This window comes from Gymnoscopelus microlampas (genome assembly GCF_963454915.1).
Source record: "Gymnoscopelus microlampas genome assembly, chromosome: 2".
Taxonomy (NCBI): domain Eukaryota; kingdom Metazoa; phylum Chordata; class Actinopteri; order Myctophiformes; family Myctophidae; genus Gymnoscopelus; species Gymnoscopelus microlampas.
In genome coordinates this window covers 5,977,957-5,999,317 of record NC_139939.1, presented here as the reverse complement: position 1 = coordinate 5,999,317, position 21,361 = coordinate 5,977,957, and the positions used below count along the sequence as shown (strand labels likewise).

At 39.9% G+C, this 21,361-nt stretch overlaps 1 protein-coding gene across 1 annotated transcript in view; it reads left to right on the top strand.

The window, feature by feature from the left end:
* Window positions 1-21,361, top strand: part of LOC311060397 (uncharacterized protein) — a 46,077-nt gene that overhangs the window by 11,089 nt on the left and 13,627 nt on the right. The window contains exons 6-13 of the mRNA XM_084078570.1: window positions 193-621; window positions 2,847-3,281; window positions 5,001-5,435; window positions 7,155-7,589; window positions 9,418-9,849; window positions 14,414-14,845; window positions 16,003-16,428; window positions 18,616-19,053. Coding sequence (XP_083934696.1) covers window positions 193-621; window positions 2,847-3,281; window positions 5,001-5,435; window positions 7,155-7,589; window positions 9,418-9,849; window positions 14,414-14,845; window positions 16,003-16,428; window positions 18,616-19,053 — 3,462 coding nt within the window. The remainder of the gene's footprint in view (window positions 1-192; window positions 622-2,846; window positions 3,282-5,000; window positions 5,436-7,154; window positions 7,590-9,417; window positions 9,850-14,413; window positions 14,846-16,002; window positions 16,429-18,615; window positions 19,054-21,361) is intronic.

Sequence of the window (21,361 nt, the reverse complement as noted above, 5' to 3'; positions counted from 1 at the left end):
TGTGTCGCATCATGACACATAGTGAGCTTGTAGACCGGCTTTTCTTTTCTTTTTCACATTTATTTTAACAGTGTTATTAGTGTTCTCCACAATTATTTCTTTCACCAAAAATCTGGGATACAGTGTTTGTTTGGTTCTGTTTATGATGCAGAGATCAATATTTCATGTTGGTTTTCATTTGAACTGTTGCAGTGTTGATGGTCCAGAACCAACCAAGTTCCTGGGGAAGCTCATCTGTGAAGCAGCAGAACAGGAAGAAGAAACAGGAGAGAAGATTCTGGAATTGCTGTCTTCTGTGTGTAATTACAAAACATTCCCCTTTGACCGGGTTGATGATTGGAAACACAGGAAGGCTCAAAGTGATATACTACTGGACCTATACTCCTATGTGAAGAACTATGAGACTCAAACAGGCAGAAGTGTTCTTCCAGCATTCCAACCAGTTTACCAGTCAGCTCCTACAGTCTGGTACATAGACCTCTCAAAGAGAAAGGTCTCTGTCCTCCTAGAGGTGATGAAACTCCAACCAGAGAAGAAACCAGTAGAGCTGAGAGGCTGGTCAGATGAAGAGAGTGAAGTGAGGATCTTCCTTCAGTGTCTACCCTACATCTCACAACTCAGGTTCATGTGTTTCTTTTCATTTACTATCTGTCTTTATGTATATAAAAAGCTTTCTCAAAAGCTTATTTGAAGATTATGAGGTATTATTTATGCGCTAATGTATTTAACCACTTTCAACCTGGTGTCCTTTTTTGTGGCATGCCATTATACACTGAGGATTTTAGTGTGTACTCACAGGCACAGTTTTAAGTGTGCACACGTGCACCCCATGGACTAGTAAAGAATTATAATACAAAGACAGAGTTTTCTTTCTTAACACATCCACCACCAGAGGTTAATCTCATAATGTACTCACCAGTGCCAAGGTTTTATTGTTGTTTTTTGTTTTTTTCACGTCGCCATAGACTAGGGCTTTCACGACTAGAGATTTTTACAGGTCGACTAATTTGACCCAGTGGTAGTCGACTAGTCGACTAGTCGAAATTTAAATTAAAAAAAAAAAATTACAAAAAAAAAAACTTTTTTTTTTTTTTTTGGGTGGCACTGTTTTAATACCATCCTACTACTATATTACTATTATTATTATCCTCCTGCCCTTATTTTTATGGCGTTTTAAGGGAAGCGCTTCTGGCACAGCAGCACAGCACCACAGCAGCGTCTCCAAGGATCCCCATTGCCCAATAATAGGCTTTTATTGGGCATGCTTTTGACCCCCTTTTGATAAAAAATAAAGTCAGGAGGATAATAATAATAGTAAGATGGGCCATTACTACAGCATTAAAAATTAGATTAAAACAGAAAAAAAAGGTTTTTCTTTTTTTTTTTTTTTCAACTATTCGACTAGTACCAACAAGGTCGACTAGTGGTTATACTAGTCGACTAGTCGACTAGTTGGTGAAAGCCCTACCATAGACCCCGTTAAAATCCTTAAGAATGCGCGATGCACTGTTTGTAAACATCGTGCAGATGTCCCTCTGTCTACCAGTGCAGACCACGTGTCAAACGGGGCATCCATGTTGTAGTTAGAACGGTTTATGTTAAACAGTGATGATGACCGAGGAGAAAAAACTACAAGGGATAAAATGGAGTTTTAGTGTGCGCTTTAGAATGGAGGCCGACGGGAACGGCAAAACCGGATCGCAAATAGTTCCGTTCCGGTGGTGTTACACTGAAAATGGTCCGTGTAGAAAATTGAAAAAAAAAAATGAAAAAAAAAGAAAAAGCACCCGGACCGTAGGGCTACTGTCTCGGTGCTTAACAGTTGGATTTAATGGACCGTAGGACTACATTCTTGCCGGTTAATGTGTTAAAGGAGTAGTTCACCCAAAACATGACTTATTTTCTATTAATTGCACACCCAATGAGGCCTTGAATTCATGGAGATTTCTTTGTTTTTGTCGCATTCCTGAGCCAATAATTTGATGACCGGCAGAGGTTTGGTGGGAGACTCAATTGAGGAGACTCAATTGAGGAGACTCACTACTGAGTAGAGTCTTAGTAGAGTCTCCTACATTATGTCTCCTACTGAGCCACCCGGTCATCAAATTATTGGCTCAGGAATGCGACAAAAACAAAGAAATCTCCATGAATTCAAGGCTTCATGGGGTGTGTAATTGATAGAAAATAAGTCATGTTTTGGGTGAACTACTCCTTTAATACAAAGAGCTGTGCAGCATATCCAGGATAGAAGCAAAGTGCAGAGAGAACAACAGAAACTATATGCTATAAGTATATGAAATACATCAGTGGTTCACAACCTATTTTACCTTGGAGTTCCCTTCTTACATCTGACAAAGCTGAGACCCCCCCACACGTGCACACATGCACACTTGTGTTTATTAGACATTTTAACCACTTAAGTCCTAATTCATATGACAAAAAGCAAAAATAGCTCACAACGTGTCACATTGCGATGCGTTGTGAGCTCATAGATCCACTATTTGACTTTTTCTTTTTTTCTGTTACTTTTTGTAACATTTATTTTAATAATGTTATTAGTTTGTTCCACAATGATGTTACATGTGTGAGTTAGTTAAGATGTTTTGCCAAATGTTTAAAATGTTGGAATACCTCGAAATTGACAAGCTCACAATGTGTCGCATTGCGAAGCATTTTGATCATGTAGATGTTTTTTTTTTGTTTTGTTTTTTTTTACATTTATTTTAACACTGTTATTAGTGTTCTCTACAATTATTTATTTCACCTAAATCCGAAGGATACAGTGTTTGTTTGGTTCTGTTTATGATGCAGAGATCAATATTTCATGTTGGTTTTCATTTTAACAGTTGCAGTGTTAAGGGTCCAGAGCCAGCCAAGCTCCTGGGGAAGCTCATCTGTGAAGCAGCAGAACAGGAAGAAGAAACAGGAGAGAAGATTCTGGAATTTCTGTCTTCTGTGTGTAATTACAAAACATTCCCCTTTGACCGGGTTGATGATTGGTCCTTCAGGAAGTATCAAAGTGACGTACTACTGGACCTATACTCTTATGTGAAGAACTATGAGACTCAAACAGGCAGAAGTGTTCTTCCAGCATTACAACCAGTTTACCAGTCAGCTCCTACAGTCTGGTACATAGACCTCTCAAAGAGAAAGGTCTCTGTCCTCCTAGAGGTGATGAAACTCCAACCAGAGAAGAAACCAGTAGAGCTGAGAGGCTGGTCAGATGAAGAGAGTGAAGTGAGGATCTTCCTTCAGTGTCTACCCTACATCTCACAACTCAGGTTCATGTGTTTCCTTTCATTTAATATTTTGTCTATATATATATAAGCTTTCTCAAAAGCTTATTTGAAGATTATGAGGTATTATTTATGCACTCATGTATTTAACCTCTTTCAACCTGGTGTCCTTTTTTGTGGCATGCCATTATACACTGAGGATTTTAGTGTGTACTCACGGGCACAGTTTCAAGTGTGCACACGTGCACCCCATGGACTAGTAAAGAATTATAATACAATGACAGAGTTTTCTTTCTTAACACATCCACCACCAGAGGTTAATCTCATAATGTACTCACCAGTGCCAAGGTTTTTATTGTTGTTTTTTGTTTTTTTCACGTCGCCATAGACCCCGTTAAAATCCTTAAGAATGCGCGATGCACCGTTTGTAAACATCGTGCAGATGTCCCTCTGTCTACCAGTGCAGACCACGTGTCAAACGGGGCATCCATGTTGTAGTTAGAACGGTTTATGTTAAACAGTGATGACCGAGGAGAAAAAATTACAAGGGAGAAAATGGAGTTTTAGTGTGCGCTTTAGAATGGAGGCCGACGGGAACGGCAAAACCGGATCGCAAATAGTTCCGTTCCGGTGGTGTTACACTGAAAATGGTCCGTGTAGAAAATTGAAAAAAAAAAAAAAAAAAAACCTGAAAAAAACGAAAAAGTACCCGGACCGTAGGGCTACGGTCTCGGTGCTTAACAGTTGGATTTAATGGACCGTAGGACTACATTCTTGCCGGTTAATGTGCTAAAGGAGTAGTTCACCCAAAACATGACTTATTTCTATTAATTGCACACCCAATGAGGCCTTGAATTCATGGAGATTTCTTTGTTTTTGTCGCATTCCTGAGCCAATAATTTGATGACCGGCAGAGGTTTGGTGGGAGACTCAATTGAGGAGACTCAATTGAGGAGACTCACTACTGAGTAGAGTCTTAGTAGAGTCTCCTACATTATGTCTCCTACTGAGCCACCCGGTCATCAAATTATTGGCTCAGGAATGCGACAAAAACAAAGAAATCTCCATGAATTCAAGGCTTCATGGGGTGTGTAATTGATAGAAAATAAGTCATGTTTTGGGTGAACTACTCCTTTAATACAAAGAGCTGTGCAGCATATCCAGGATAGAAGCAAAGTAGAGAGAGAACAACAGAAACTATATGCTATAAGTATTTGAAATACATCAGTGGTTCACAACCTATTTTACCGTGGAGTTCCCTTCTTACATCTGACAAAGCTGAGACCCCCCACACGTGCACACATGCACACTTGTGTTTATTAGACATTTTAACCACTTAAGTCCTAATTCATATGACAAAAAGCAAAAATAGCTCACAACGTGTCACATTGCGATGCGTTGTGAGCTCATAGATCCACTATTTGACTTTTTCTTTTTTTCTGTTACTTTTTGTAACATTTATTTTAATAATGTTATTAGTTTGTTCCACAATGATGTTACATGTGTGAGTTAGTTAAGATGTTTTGCCAAATGTTTAAAATGTTGGAATACCTCGAAACTGACAAGCTCACAATGTGTCGCATTGCGAAGCATTTTGATCATGTAGATGTTTTTTCTTTTTTTTTTTTTTTTACATTTATTTTAACACTGTTATTAGTGTTCTCTACAATTATTTATTTCACCTAAATCCGAAGGATACAGTGTTTGTTTGGTTCTGTTTATGATGCAGAGATCAATATTTCATGTTGGTTTTCATTTTAACAGTTGCAGTGTTAAGGGTCCAGAGCCAGCCAAGCTCCTGGGGAAGCTCATCTGTGAAGCAGCAGAACAGGAAGAAGAAACAGGAGAGAAGATTCTGGAATTTCTGTCTTCTGTGTGTAATTACAAAACATTCCCCTTTGACCGGGTTGATGATTGGTCCTTCAGGAAGTATCAAAGTGACGTACTACTGGACCTATACTCTTATGTGAAGAACTATGAGACTCAAACAGGCAGAAGTGTTCTTCCAGCATTACAACCAGTTTACCAGTCAGCTCCTACAGTCTGGTACATAGACCTCTCAAAGAGAAAGGTCTCTGTCCTCCTAGAGGTGATGAAACTCCAACCAGAGAAGAAACCAGTAGAGCTGAGAGGCTGGTCAGATGAAGAGAGTGAAGTGAGGATCTTCCTTCAGTGTCTACCCTACATCTCACAACTCAGGTTCATGTGTTTCCTTTCATTTAATATTTTGTCTATATATATAAAAGCTTTCTCAAAAGCTTATTTGAAGATTATGAGGTATTATTTATGCACTCATGTATTTAACCTCTTTCAACCTGGTGTCCTTTTTTGTGGCATGCCATTATACACTGAGGATTTTAGTGTGTACTCACAGGCACAGTTTCAAGTGTGCACACGTGCACCCCATGGACTAGTAAAGAATTATAATACAATGACAGAGTTTTCTTTCTTAACACATCCACCACCAGAAGTTAATCTCATAATGTACTCACCAGTGCCAAGGTTTTATTGTTGTTTTTTGTTTTTTTCACGTCGCCATGGACCCCGTTAAAATCCTTAAGAATGCGCGATGCACCGTTTGTAAACATCGTGCAGATGTCCCTCTGTCTACCAGTGCAGACCACGTGTCAAACGGGGCATCCATGTTGTAGTTAGAACGGTTTATGTTAAACAGTGATGACCGAGGAGAAAAAATTACAAGGGAGAAAATGGAGTTTTAGTGTGCGCTTTAGAATGGAGGCCGACGGGAACGGCAAAACCGGATCGCAAATAGTTCCGTTCCGGTGGTGTTACACTGAAAATGGTCCGTGTAGAAAATTGAAAAAAAAAACGAAAAAAAACCCTGAAAAAAACGAAAAAGTACCCGGACCGTAGGGCTACGGTCTCGGTGCTTAACAGTTGGATTTAATGGACCGTAGGACTACATTCTTGCCGGTTAATGTGTTAAAGGAGTAGTTCACCCAAAACATGACTTATTTCTATTAATTGCACACCCAATGAGGCCTTGAATTCATGGAGATTTCTTTGTTTTTGTCGCATTCCTGAGCCAATAATTTGATGACCGGCAGAGGTTTGGTGGGAGACTCAATTGAGGAGACTCAATTGAGGAGACTCACTACTGAGTAGAGTCTTAGTAGAGTCTCCTACATTATGTCTCCTACTGAGCCACCCGGTCATCAAATTATTGGCTCAGGAATGCGACAAAAACAAAGAAATCTCCATGAATTCAAGGCTTCATGGGGTGTGTAATTGATAGAAAATAAGTCATGTTTTGGGTGAACTACTCCTTTAATACAAAGAGCTGTGCAGCATATCCAGGATAGAAGCAAAGTGCAGAGAGAACAACAGAAACTATATGCTATAAGTATATGAAATACATCAGTGGTTCACAACCTATTTTACCTTGGAGTTCCCTTCTTACATCTGACAAAGCTGAGACCCCCCACACGTGCACACATGCACACTTGTGTTTATTAGACATTTTAACCACTTAAGTCCTAATTCATATGACAAAAAGCAAAAATAGCTCACAACGTGTCACATTGCGATGCGTTGTGAGCTCATAGATCCACTATTTGACTTTTTCTTTTTTTCTGTTACTTTTTGTAACATTTATTTTAATAATGTTATTAGTTTGTTCCACAATGATGTTACATGTGTGAGTTAGTTAAGATGTTTTGCCAAATGTTTAAAATGTTGGAATACCTCGAAACTGACAAGCTCACAATGTGTCGCATTGCGAAGCATTTTGATCATGTAGATGGTTTTGTTTTTTTAGTTTTTTTTACATTTATTTTAACACTGTTATTAGTGTTCTCTACAATTATTTATTTCACCTAAATCCGAAGGATACAGTGTTTGTTTGGTTCTGTTTATGATGCAGAGATCAATATTTCATGTTGGTTTTCAATTTAACAGTTGCAGTGTTAATGGTCCAGAGCCAGCCAAGCTCCTGGGGAAGCTCATCTGTGAAGCAGCAGAACAGGAAGAAGAAACAGGAGAGAAGATTCTGGAATTTCTGTCTTCTGTGTGTAATTACAAAACATTCCCCTTTGACCGGGTTGATGATTGGTCCTTCAGGAAGTATCAAAGTGACGTACTACTGGACCTATACTCTTATGTGAAGAACTATGAGACTCAAACAGGCAGAAGTGTTCTTCCAGCATTACAACCAGTTTACCAGTTAGCTCTAATAGTCTGGTCCATAGACCTCTCAAAGAGAAAGGTCTCCCTCCTCCTAGAGGTGATGAAACTCCAACTAGAGAAGAAACCAGTAGATCTGACAGGCTGGTCAGATGAAGAGAGTGAAGTGAAGATCTTCCTTCAGTGTCTACCCTACATCTCACAACTCAGGTTAATTTGTTTCCTTTCATTTAATATCTTGTCTATATATTTTATTTTTTTTTGGGCGGTGTAACCGCCCCCTATAAGTGATTGGCCAATAGTCTACAACGCAGTCTACAACGCTAACCCTTCCACAGTCAATACAACTCTATACTTTTGCAAAGTCAGCCAATCACATTACAGCTAGTGTCATCACCACTAGCTGTAATGTGATTGGCTGACTTTGCAAATTCAGGACTGTGATTGGCTAGCGAAACACATGACACATGTGAAGCCCTATATAGGACTGAGTCGTGTGATGATCACACACCACCCACTTCACACTGGGTGTCACAACAGTGACATAGTGCTCCAATTCCACATCCTGTGATTGGCTAGTGAGACACATGATGAAAATAATCTAAAACCATTTTCATGTGAGAGTAGTATATTTAACTTAGATGCTGTGTATGTCATGAGATCAGTGAAAAAGAATCGCAAATTCACTATTGTTGAAATGAGGAAAGTAAAAACCGAAACAAAGAAGACAATGGAAAGTCTTGTTAGAACTGGCCCTGTGAGATCAAAGTATATATCACAAGAGCTTAAACACAGAATTGTGAGAAAGCACAGATCTGGTCAAGGTTACAGAACAATTTCTGCTGAACTTAAGATTTCTAAAAAATACAGTGGCCTACATAATCCAACAATGGAAGAGACAAGCCTTGGTGGGAAACGTAAAGAAGAATCCTATAACTGAAATGATAAAAGAAGAAAACAATAAAATGAAAATCATGAGCTCAAAGGACAGAGAACAGACAGCCGATGAGGACAAAAAGATGGAAGAAAATATTACTATGGTCATATTGAAGCCAAAAGGACTTAAAAAAATAAATGATCCTAGAATTGATTTAGTATGTAAATATATATATTTTTTTAAGTGAGTCGTGTTGTGATGACCACACACCGCCCACTTCACACTGGGTGTGATTTATATATATATATATATATATATATATATATATATATATATATATATATATATATATATATATATATATATATATATATATACAAAAACTTTCCCAATTGCTTATTTGAAGATTATGAGAGGTATTATTTCTAAACTCATGTATACACCTGTGAAAAATAGCACAAATAGCAGATCTACAAGCTCACAACAAAGTTGCGAAGCTGTTTATTAGGATTTTTGCCATGAGCTCTGGGACATGTACACAGTAAAAGCCTGAGTGTTAATTTAACTCTGAGAGTGTACAAATGTAACCAAATGGACCCATAAGGGTCCATTTGGTTACATTTGTACACTCTCTGAGTTACAAATGTATAAATGAACACTGAGGATTTTAGTGTGTAGTCACGGGAACAGTCTCAAGTGTGCACATGTGCACCCCTGCATATGGACTAGTAAAGAATTATAATACAAAGACAGAGTTTTCTTGCCTAAAGGAGTAGTTCACCCCAAAAATGACTTATTTTCTATCAATTACACACCCCATGAAGCCTTGAATGGAGATTTTTTGTTTTGTCGCATTCCTGAGCCAATAATTTGATGACTGGTGGAGTCTCCGGCAGGAGACTTAATTGAGGAGACTCAATTGAGTCGAAATTTAGTCAAAATGTTTAAAATGTTGCAATACCCCCAAACAGACAAGCTCAATGTGTCGCATTGCAACACATTTTGAGCTTGTAGATCAGGGTTTAATTACATTTATTTTAACAGTGTTATTAGTGTTCTCCACAATTATTTCTTTCACCTAAAATATGAAGGATACAGTGTTTGTTTGGTTCTGTTTATGATGCAGAGATCAATATTTCATGTTGGTTTTCATTTGAACAGTTGCAGTGTTGATGGTCCAGAACGAACCAAGTTCCTGGGGAAGCTCATCTGTGAAGCAGCAGAACAGGAAGAAGAAACAGGAGAGAAGATTCTGGAATTGTTGTCTTCAGTGTGTAATTACAACGGATTCCCCTTTCATCGCTTTGATTGGAGAAACTGGAAGTATCAAAGTGATATACTACTGGACCTATACTCCTATGTGAAGAACTATGAGACTCAAACAGGTAGAAGTGTTCATCCAGCATTCCAGCCACTTTACCAGTCAGCTCCTATAGTCTGGTCCATAGACCTCTCAGAGAGAAAGGTCTCCCTCCTCCTAGAGGTGATGAAACTCCAACCACAGAAGAAACCAGTAATGTTGACAGGATGGTCAGATGAAGAGAGTGAACTGAGGATCCTCCTTCAGTGTCTACCCTACATCTCACAACTCAGGTTCATGTGTTTCCTTTCATTTAATATCTTGTCTTTATGTATATAAAAGCTTTCTCAAAAGCTTATTTGAAGATTATAAGGTATTATTTAGGCACTCATGTATTTAACCACTTTCAACCTGGTGTCCCTTTTTAGGGCATGCCATTATACAGTAGGTGAGAAATAGCACAAACAGCAGATCTACAAGCTCACAACGTCATTGCAAAGCTGTTTATTAGGACTTTTGCCATGAGCTATGGGATCTGAACACAGTAAAAACCTGAGTGTTAATTTAACTCTGAGAGTTTACAAATGTAACCAAATGGACCTCCATTTGGTTACATTAGTACACTCTATGAGTTACAAATGGATAAATGAATACTGAGGATTTTAGTGTGTAGTCACGGGCACAGTCTCAAGTGTGCACATGTGCACCCCTGGATATGGACTAGTAAAGAATTATAATACAAAGACAGAGTTTTCTTTCTTAAAGGAGTAGTTCACCCAAAAAATGACTTATTTTATATCAATTTCAAGCCCCATGAAGCCTTGAATTCATGGAGATTTCTTTGTTTTTGTCGCATTCCTGAGCCAATAATTTGATGACCGGCAGAGTCTCTGGTGGGAGACTCCATTGAGGAGACTCAATTGAGTCTCCTACTAAGTAGAGTCTTAGTAGAGTCTCCTACTTTATGTCTCCTACTGAGCAGCCACCCGGTCGTCAAATTATTAGCTCAGGAATGCGACAAAAACTACGAAATCTCCATGAATTCAAGGCTTCATTAGGTGTGTAATTGATAGAAAATAAGTAATTTTTTGGGTGAACTACTCGTTTAATGAAAAGAGCTGTGCAGCATATCCAGGATAGAAGCAAAGTGCAGAGAGAACAACATAAACTATATGCTATAAGTATATGAAATCAGTGTTTCACGACCTTTTTTACCTTGGAGCCCCCCTTCTTACATCCGACAAAGCGGAGACCCCTCACACGTGCACACATGCATACACGCACACACACATGCACACTTGTGTGTTTATTAGACATTTTAACCACTTAAGTCCTATATTCATATGACAAAAAGCTAAAATAGCGGATGTATATAAAAGCTTTCTCAAAAGCTTATTTGAAGATTATAAGGTATTATTTAGAGACTCATGTATTTAACCACTTTCAACCTGGTGTCCCTTTTTAGGGCATGCCATTATACAGTAGGTGAGAAATAGCACAAACAGCAGATCTACAAGCTCACAACGTCATTGCAAAGCTGTTTATTAGGACTTTTGCCATGAGCTATGGGATCTGAACACAGTAAAAACCTGAGTGTTAATTTAACTCTGAGAGTTTACAAATGTAACCAAATGGACCTCCATTTGGTTACATTAGTACACTCTATGAGTTACAAATGGATAAATGAATACTGAGGATTTTAGTGTGTAGTCACGGGCACAGTCTCAAGTGTGCACATGTGCACCCCTGGATATGGACTAGTAAAGAATTATAATACAAAGACAGAGTTTTCTTTCTTAAAGGAGTAGTTCACCCAAAAAATGACTTATTTTATATCAATTTCAAGCCCCATGAAGCCTTGAATTCATGGAGATTTCTTTGTTTTTGTCGCATTCCTGAGCCAATAATTTGATGACCGGCAGAGTCTCTGGTGGGAGACTCCATTGAGGAGACTCAATTGAGTCTCCTACTAAGTAGAGTCTTAGTAGAGTCTCCTACTTTATGTCTCCTACTGAGCAGCCACCCGGTCGTCAAATTATTAGCTCAGGAATGCGACAAAAACTTCGAAATCTCCATGAATTCAAGGCTTCATTAGGTGTGTAATTGATAGAAAATAAGTAATTTTTTGGGTGAACTACTCGTTTAATGCAAAGAGCTGTGCAGCATATCCAGGATAGAAGCAAAGTGCAGAGAGAACAACATAAACTATATGCTATAAGTATATGAAATCAGTGTTTCACGACCTTTTTTACCTTGGAGCCCCCCTTCTTACATCCGACAAAGCGGAGACCCCTCACACGTGCACACATGCATACACGCACACACACATGCACACTTGTCTGTTTATTAGACATTTTAACCACTTAAGTCCTATATTCATATGACAAAAAGCTAAAATAGCGGATGTATATAAAAGCTTTCTCAAAAGCTTATTTGAAGATTATAAGGTATTATTTAGAGACTCATGTATTTAACCACTTTCAACCTGGTGTCCCTTTTTAGGGCATGCCATTATACAGTAGGTGAGAAATAGCACAAACAGCAGATCTACAAGCTCACAACGTCATTGCAAAGCTGTTTATTAGGACTTTTGCCATGAGCTATGGGATCTGAACACAGTAAAAACCTGAGTGTTAATTTAACTCTGAGAGTTTACAAATGTAACCAAATGGACCTCCATTTGGTTACATTAGTACACTCTATGAGTTACAAATGGATAAATGAATACTGAGGATTTTAGTGTGTAGTCACGGGCACAGTCTCAAGTGTGCACATGTGCACCCCTGGATATGGACTAGTAAAGAATTATAATACAAAGACAGAGTTTTCTTTCTTAAAGGAGTAGTTCACCCAAAAAATGACTTATTTTATATCAATTTCAAGCCCCATGAAGCCTTGAATTCATGGAGATTTCTTTGTTTTTGTCGCATTCCTGAGCCAATAATTTGATGACCGGCAGAGTCTCTGGTGGGAGACTCCATTGAGGAGACTCAATTGAGTCTCCTACTAAGTAGAGTCTTAGTAGAGTCTCCTACTTTATGTCTCCTACTGAGCAGCCACCCGGTCGTCAAATTATTAGCTCAGGAATGCGACAAAAACTACGAAATCTCCATGAATTCAAGGCTTCATTAGGTGTGTAATTGATAGAAATTAAGTAATTTTTTGGGTGAACTACTCGTTTAATGCAAAGAGCTGTGCAGCATATCCAGGATAGAAGCAAAGTGCAGAGAGAACAACATAAACTATATGAAATCAGTGGTTCACGACCTTTTTTACCTTGGAGCCCCCCTTCTTACATCCGACAAAGCGGAGACCCCTCACACGTGCACACATGCATACACGCACACACACATGCACACTTGTGTGTTTATTAGACATTTTAACCACTTAAGTCCTATATTCATATGACAAAAAGCTAAAATAGCGGATGTATATAAAAGCTTTCTCAAAAGCTTATTTGAAGATTATAAGGTATTATTTAGGCACTCATGTATTTAACCACTTTCAACCTGGTGTCCCTTTTTAGGGCATGCCATTATACAGTAGGTGAGAAATAGCACAAACAGCAGATCTACAAGCTCACAACGTCATTGCAAAGCTGTTTATTAGGACTTTTGCCATGAGCTATGGGATCTGAACACAGTAAAAACCTGAGTGTTAATTTAACTCTGAGAGTTTACAAATGTAACCAAATGGACCTCCATTTGGTTACATTAGTACACTCTATGAGTTACAAATGGATAAATGAATACTGAGGATTTTAGTGTGTAGTCACCGGCACAGTCTCAAGTGTGCACATGTGCACCCCTGGATATGGACTAGTAAAGAATTATAATACAAAGACAGAGTTTTCTTTCTTAAAGGAGTAGTTCACCCAAAAAATGACTTATTTTATATCAATTTCAAGCCCCATGAAGCCTTGAATTCATGGAGATTTCTTTGTTTTTGTCGCATTCCTGAGCCAATAATTTGATGACCGGCAGAGGTTTGGTGGGAGACTCAATTGAGGAGACTCAATTGCGGAGACTCACTACTGAGTAGAGTCTTAGTAGAGTCTCCTACATTATGTCTCCTACTGAGCCACCCGGTCATCAAATTATTGGCTCAGGAATGCGACAAAAACAAAGAAATCTCCATGAATTCAAGGCTTCATGGGGTGTGTAATTGATAGAAAATAAGTCATGTTTTGGGTGAACTCCTCCTTTAATACAAAGAGCTGTGCAGCATATCCAGGATAGAAGCAAAGTGCAGAGAGAACAACATAAACTATATGCTATAAGTATATGAAATCAGTGGTTCACGACCTTTTTTACCTTGGAGCCCCCCTTCTTACATCCGACAAAGCGGAGACCCCCCACACGTGCACACATGCATACACGCACACACACATGCACACTTGTGTGTTTATTAGACATTTTAACCACTTAAGTCCTATATTCATATGACAAAAAGCTAAAATAGCGGATCTACAAGCTCACAACGTGTCACATTGTGATGCGTTGTGAGTTCATAGATCCCCTATTTTAGTTTTTCTTTTTTTCTGTTACTTTTTGTAACATTTCTTATAATAATGTTATTAGTTTGTTCCACAATGATCTTACAAGTGTGAGTTAGTTATGATTTTTTGCCAAATGTTTAAAATGTTGGAATACCTCGAAACTGACAAGCTCACAATGTGTCGCATTGCGACGCATTGTGATCATGTAGATGGTTTTGTCTTTTTTACATTTATTTTAACAGTGTTATTAGTGTTCTCTACAATAATTTATTTCACCTAAAATCCAAAAGATACAGTGTTTGTTTTGTTCTGTTTATGATGCAGAGATCAATATTTTATGCTGGTTTTCATTTGAACAGTTGCCGTTATAATGGTCCAGAGCCAACCAAGTTCCTGGAGAAGCTCATCTGTGAGGCAGCAGAACAGGAAGAAAAAACAGGAGAGAAGATTCTGGAATTGCTGTCTTCTGTGTGTGATTACAAAACATTCCTCTTTGACACAGTTGATTGGGTACACAGGAAGGCTCAAAGTGATGTACTACTGGACCTATACTCCTATGTGAAGAACTATGAGACTCAAACAGGCAGATGTGTTCTTCCAGCATTACAACCACTTTACCAGTCAGCTCCTACAGTCTGGTCCATAGACCCCTCAGAGAGAAAGGTTTCCCTTCTCCTAGAGGTGATGAAACTCCAACCAGAGAAGAAACCAGTAGAGCTGAGAGGCTGGTCAGATGAAGAGAGTGAAGTGAAGATCTTCCTTCAGTGTCTACCCTACATCTCACAACTCAGGTTAATGTGTTTCTTTTCATTTAATATCTTGTCTATATTTATATATATATATACAAAATCTTTCTCAATAGCTTATTTGAAGATGATGAGGTATTATTTCTGCACTCATGTATACAGTAGGTGAAAAATAGCACAAATAGCAGATCTACAAGCTCACAGCGCAGTTGCGAAGCTGTTTATTAGGATTTTTGCCATGAGCTCTGGGACCTGTACACAGTAAAAGCCTGAGTGTTAATTTAACTCTGAGAGTGTACAAATGTAACCACTCTCTGAGTTACAAATGTATAAATGAACACTCAGGATTTTAGTGTGTAGTCACAGGCACAGTCTCAAGTGTGCACATGTGTACCCCTGAATATGGACTAGTAAAGAATTATAATACAAAGACAGAGTTTTCTTTCTTAAAGGAGTAGTTCACCCCAAAAATGACTTATTTTATATCAATTACACACCCCATGAAGCCATGAATCCATGGAGATTGTTTTGTCGCATTCATGAGCCAATAATTTGATGACTGGTGGAGTCTCCGGCAGGAGACTCAATTGAGTCTCCTACTAAGTAGAGTCTTAGTAGAATCTCCTACTTTATGTCTCCTACTGAGCAGCCACCCGGTTGTCAAATTATTAGCTCAGGAATCCAGCAAAAAAAAAGAATCTCCATGATTTCAAGGCTTCATTGGGTGTGTAATTGATATTAAATACGTAATTGTTGTGGTGAATTACTCCTTTAATACAAAGAGCTGTGCAGCATATCCAGGATATAAGCAAAGAGCAAAGAGAACAACAGAAACTATATGCTATAAGTATATGCAATGTATCAGTGGTCCACATCCTTTTTTACCTTGGAGACCCCCTTACATCTGACAAAGCTGAAACCCCCCAAACGCACACACAATTATGTTTGTGTGAGTTAGTTATGCTTTTTTGCAAAATGTTTAAAATGTTGCAATACCTCCAAACAGACAAGCTCAATGTGTCGCATTGCAACTCATTTTGAGCTTGTAGATCAGGGTTTAATTACATTAATTTTAACAGTGTTATTAGTGTTCTCCACAATTATTTCTTTCACCTAAAATCTGAAGGATACAGTGTTTTTTTTGTTCTGTTTATGATGCAGAGATCAATATTTCATGTTGGTTTTCATTTGAACTGTTTCAGTGTTTATGGTCCAGAACGAACCAAGTTCCTGGGGAAGCTCATCTGTGAAGCAGCAGAACAGGAAGAAGAAACAGGAGAGAAGATTCTGGAATTGTTGTCTTCATTGTGTAATTACAAAACCTTTCCCTTTAATCACATTGATAGGAGAAACACGAAGTCTCAATGTGATGTACTACTGGACCTATACTCCTTTGTGAAGAACTATGAGACTCAAACAGGCAGAAGTGTTCTTCCAGCATTCCAACCAGTTTACCAGTCAGCTCCTACAGTCTGGTACATAGACCTCTCAAAGAGAAAGGTCTCTGTCCTCCTAGAGGTGATGAAACTCCAACCAGAGAAGAAACCAGTAGAGCTGAGAGGCTGGTCAGATGAAGAGAGTGAAGTGAGGATCTTCCTTCAGTGTCTACCCTACATCTCACAACTCAGGTTCATGTGTTTCCTTTCATTTAATATTTTGTCTATATATATAAAAGCTTTCTCAATAGCTTATTTGAAGATTATGAGGTATTATTTATGCACTCATGTATTTAACCACTTTCAACCTGGTTTCCCTTTTTAGGGCATGCCATTATACAGTAGGTGAAAAATAGCACAAATAGCACATCTACAAGCTCGCAACGTAGTTACGAAGCTGTTTATTAGGATTTTTGCCATGAGCTCTGGGATCTGAACACAGTAAAAGCCCCGGAGTGTTAATTTAACTCTGAGAGTGTACAAATGAAAGCAAATGGACCCATAAGGGTCCATTTGGTTACATTTGTACACTCTCTGAGTTACAAATGGATAAATGAACACTGAGGATTTTAGTGTGTAGTCACGGGCACAGTCTCAAGTGCTCAGGACGTGTTATTAGGCTGAATTCTTTCTTTGAAAGATTGTCTGCCGCTGTGCAGTTTCAGTTTGTATGTCTGTAATAATAGCAGATTCGTTTTTTTTTTTGTAATGATGCCGCAAGGAGCACAAGGAGCAGGACGTGTTAAGCTGAAGTTTTTCTTTGCAAGTGCAATGTTGTCTGCCGCTGTGCAGTTTCAGTTTGTCTATAATAGAGTATTGAATATTAAATCATCAATCGTTTCTCTTCAGTGTGCAGTTGTTTTTTCAGGCTGTGGTGGGCTTGTCGTTGTGCTCATTGTTGTACAATTTTGGGAAGACTGCGTGGCTAATTTGCATATGCGTAATGTATGCACGTGAATATGCAAATTAGCCATGTGGTGACAAAAAAATCACACCCTGTCTGAAGGTAGCGGCGCTTGACCAATCACTTTGTTGACGGGTCTGACCAATCAGAGCGTTGACGGGTCTGACCAATCAGAGCGTTGACGGGTCTGACCAATCAGAGCGTTGACGGGTCTGACCAATCAGAACGTTGACGGGTCTGACTAATCAGAGCGTTGACGGGTCTGACCAATCAGAACGTTGACGGGTCTGACCAATCAGAACGTTGACGGGTCTGACCAATCAGAGCGTTGACGGGTCTGAACAATCAGAACGTTGACGGGTCTGACCAATCAGAGCGTTGACGGGTCTTACCAATCAGAGCGTTGACGGGTCTGAGCAATCAGAGCGTTGACGGGTCTGACCAATCAGAGCGTTGACGGTGAACACGGACAAAGTCAGGTATAGAGCAGGATCCGCTATCTAGCGCCGCTAAAAAATCACACCCAGTGTGAAGTGGGCGGTGTGTGGTCATCACAACATGACTCACTTAAAAAAAAGGATCAATGCCTTTTTTTTAAGTCCATACTGCTATTCATAGGGCTGCACATGTGTCATGTGTTTCGCTAGCCAATCACAGTCCTGAATTTGCAAAGTCAGCCAATCACATTACAGCTAGTGGTGATGACACTAGCTGTAATGTGATTGGCTGACTTTGCAAAAGTATAGATTTGCATTGACTGTGGAAGGGTTAGGGGTGTAGACTGCGTTGTAGACTATTGGCCAATCACGGTGCAGGATTGGTCAGTGTTTTTTTGGGGCGGTTACACCGCCCCAAAAAAAAGGATTCCCCCCAAGCTCAGCCCCCCTGGGTATTAAGGACTTCCCGCGCCTGTTCCTGAGCCAATAATTTGATGACCGGCGGAGTCTCTGGAAGGAGACTCAATTGAGGAGACTCAATTGAGTTGAATTCAAGGCTTCAGTGGGTGTGTAATTGATAGAAAATAAGTAATTTTGGGGGTGAACAACTCCTTTAATACAAAGAGCTGTGCAGCATATCCAGGATAGAAGCAAAGTGCAGAGAGAACAACAGAAACTATATGCTATAAGTATATGCAATACATCAGTGGTTCACAACCTTTTTTACCTTGGAGCCCCCCTTACATCTGACAAAGCTGAGACCCCCCACACGCACACACAATTATTTTTGTGTGAGTTAGTTATGATTTTTTGCTAAATGTTTAAAATGTTGCAATACCTCCAAACAGACAAGCTCAATGTGTCGCATTGCAACGCATTTTGAGATTGCAGATCGGGGTTTAATTACATTTATTTTAACAGTGTTATTAGTGTTCTCCACAATTATTTCTTTCACCTAAAATCTGAAGGATACAGTGTTTGTTTGGTTCTGCTTATGATGCAGAGATTAATATTTCATGTTGGTTTTCATTTGAACAGTTGCAGTGTTGATGGTCCAGTGCCAACCAAGTTCCTGGAGAAGCTCATCTGTGAAGCAGCGGAACAGGAAGAAGAAACAGGAGAGAAGATTCTGGAATTGTTGTCTTCGATGTGTAATTACAAAACCTTCCCCTTTAATCACATTGTTTGGAGAAACATGAAGTCTCAATGTGACGTACTACTGGACCTATACTCCTATGTGAAGAACTATGAGACTCAAACAGGCAGAAGTGTTCTTCCAGCGTTACAACCAGTTTACCAGTCAGTTCCTACAGTCTGGTACATAGACCTCTCAGAGAGAAAGGTCTCCCTCCTCCTAGAGGTGATGAAACTCCAACCAGAGAAGAAACCAGTAGAGCTGACAGGCTGCTCAGATGAAGAGAGTGAAGTGAGGATCTTCCTTCAGTGTCTACCCTACATCTCACAACTCAGGTTCATGTGTTTCCTTTCATTTAATATTGTGTCTATATATATAAAAATCACACCCAGTGTGAAGTGGGCGGTGTGTGGTCATCACAACATGACTCACTTTAAAAAAAAGGATAAATGACTTTTTTTAAAGTCCATACTGCTATTCATAGGGCTGCACATGTGTCATGTGTTTCGCTAGCCAATCACAGTCCTGAATTTGCAAAGTCAGCCAATCACATTACAGTTAGTGGTGATGACACTAGCTTTAATGTGATTGGCTGATATGAAAAAAGTATCGATTTGCATTAACAATGGAAGGGTTAGGGGGTACACAAATGTTTTGGTCGGTGTCCAAAACTCACTTATAGGGGGCGGCTACACCGCCCCAGAAAACAAATAAGGGTCCATTTGGTGTGTAGTCAGCGTGTAGTCATGGGCACAGTCTCAAGTGCTCACATGTGCACCCCTGGATATGGACTAGTAAAGAATTATAATACAAAGACAGGGTTTTCTTCCTTAAAGGAGTAGTTCACCCCAAAAAAGATCAGATTTTCTATTATTTACACACCCCATGAAGCCGAATTCATGGAGATTTTTACGTTTTTTTTCGTATTTTAATAATAATAATACATACCATTTATATAGCGCTTTTCTAAATACTCAAAGTCGCTTTACAGGACACAATAAAAACAACTTTATTTGAATCGACTAGTTAAAAAGGATTAAAACTCTAAAAGAAAGTACAAAACAAAAAGGAGGGGCAGGGGTTGTGGTTTTATGTAGTGAATGCGATTCTGAAAAGGTGGGTTTTGAGTGTGGTTTTAAACATGGTGAGGGTGGGGGCAGCTCTGATGTGAGCTGGGAGTGAGTTCCACAGTTTGGGTGCAGCCGCAGAGAAGGCCCTGTCACCCCAGGTTTGTTTATTTGTCCAGAGGGTGTCCAGGATGTTGTCATCACCCGACCTGAGGGAGCGGGAGGGAGCATGGCGTTTGATGAGTACATAGATGTAGTGGGGGGCCTGGTTGTTGAGGGCTTTGTAGGTGGTGATGAGTATCTTGAAGTCAATTCGATGTTTGATTGGGAGCCAGTGAAGGTCACGGAGGACAGGAGTGATATGGTCTCTGGTTCGGGTCCTAGTGAGCAGGCGGGCGGCGGAATTTTGTACATACTGAAGTTTATTGAGGACCTTGGTGGTGATGCCATAGAGTAGACTGTTGCAGTAGTCGAGGCGGGATGTAATAAATGCGTGTATGAGTGTTTCAGCAGCAGTGTGTGAAAGGCTGGGACGGAGGCGGGCAATGTTGCGGAGGTGGAAGAAGGCAGTTTTGGTGATGTGGTTAACATGGGACTGGAAGGAGAGAGTGGGGTCCAGGATGAAACCCAGGTTACGGACTTTGTTGGAGGGGGTGACGATGGAGCCGTCAATATTGAGGGCGAAGTCCTGAGTGGAGCGGGTGATGGAGTCGGGGCCAATGATGATGATTTCTGATTTATTGCAGTTGAGTTTTAAGAAGTTTGTTTGCATCCAGTTTTTTATGTCGGTCAGGCAGGAGGTGAGGGTGGAGTGGGTGGTGGGAGTGATGGCTGTGCAGGGGAGGTAGAGTTGTGTGTCATCAGCATAGCAGTGGTAGTGGAGGCCGTGTTTGCGGAGTAGCTGTCCAAGGGGGAGCATATAGAGGATGAAGAGGAGGGGGCCAAGTACTGAGCCTTGGGGGACGCCATGGGTGACAGGAGTTGTGTGTGATTGGCAGTTGTTGATGGATATGAAATGGTGTCTGTCAGTGAGGTATGATTTGAACCAGGAGAGGGCCGTGTCAGTAATTCCAATGGTGGTTTTGAGGCGTGAGATGAGTATGGAGTGATGTATGGTATCGAAAGCAGCACTGAGGTCGAGGAGAATGAGGATGTTGAGTGAGCCGGAGTCGGAGGATAGCAGAAGGTCATTTGTTACTCTGATGAGGGCAGTCTCTGTACTGTGTTTGGTACGGAAACCAGATTGAAATGTCTCATACAGGTTGTTTGTGTCCAGGTATGTGGTGACTTGATTTGCAACAACTTTTTCCAACATTCTTTACAGAAACGGGAGGTTTTAGATGGGACGGTAGTTATTGGGGGAGTCAGGGTCAAGACCAGGTTTTGTCAAAACAGGTGTGATGGAGGCAAGCTTTAGGGGAGGCGGTACAAATCCAGAGGAAAGGGAAGAGTTTATTGTCTTTATGATGAGTGGGGAGAGAGTGGGGAGGCAGTCCTTAAGGTGGGTGGTGGGGAGGGGGTCCAGGGAGCAGGTTGAGGATTTCTTACCTGCAACTATTGATGCTAGCTCAGATGGTGTGAT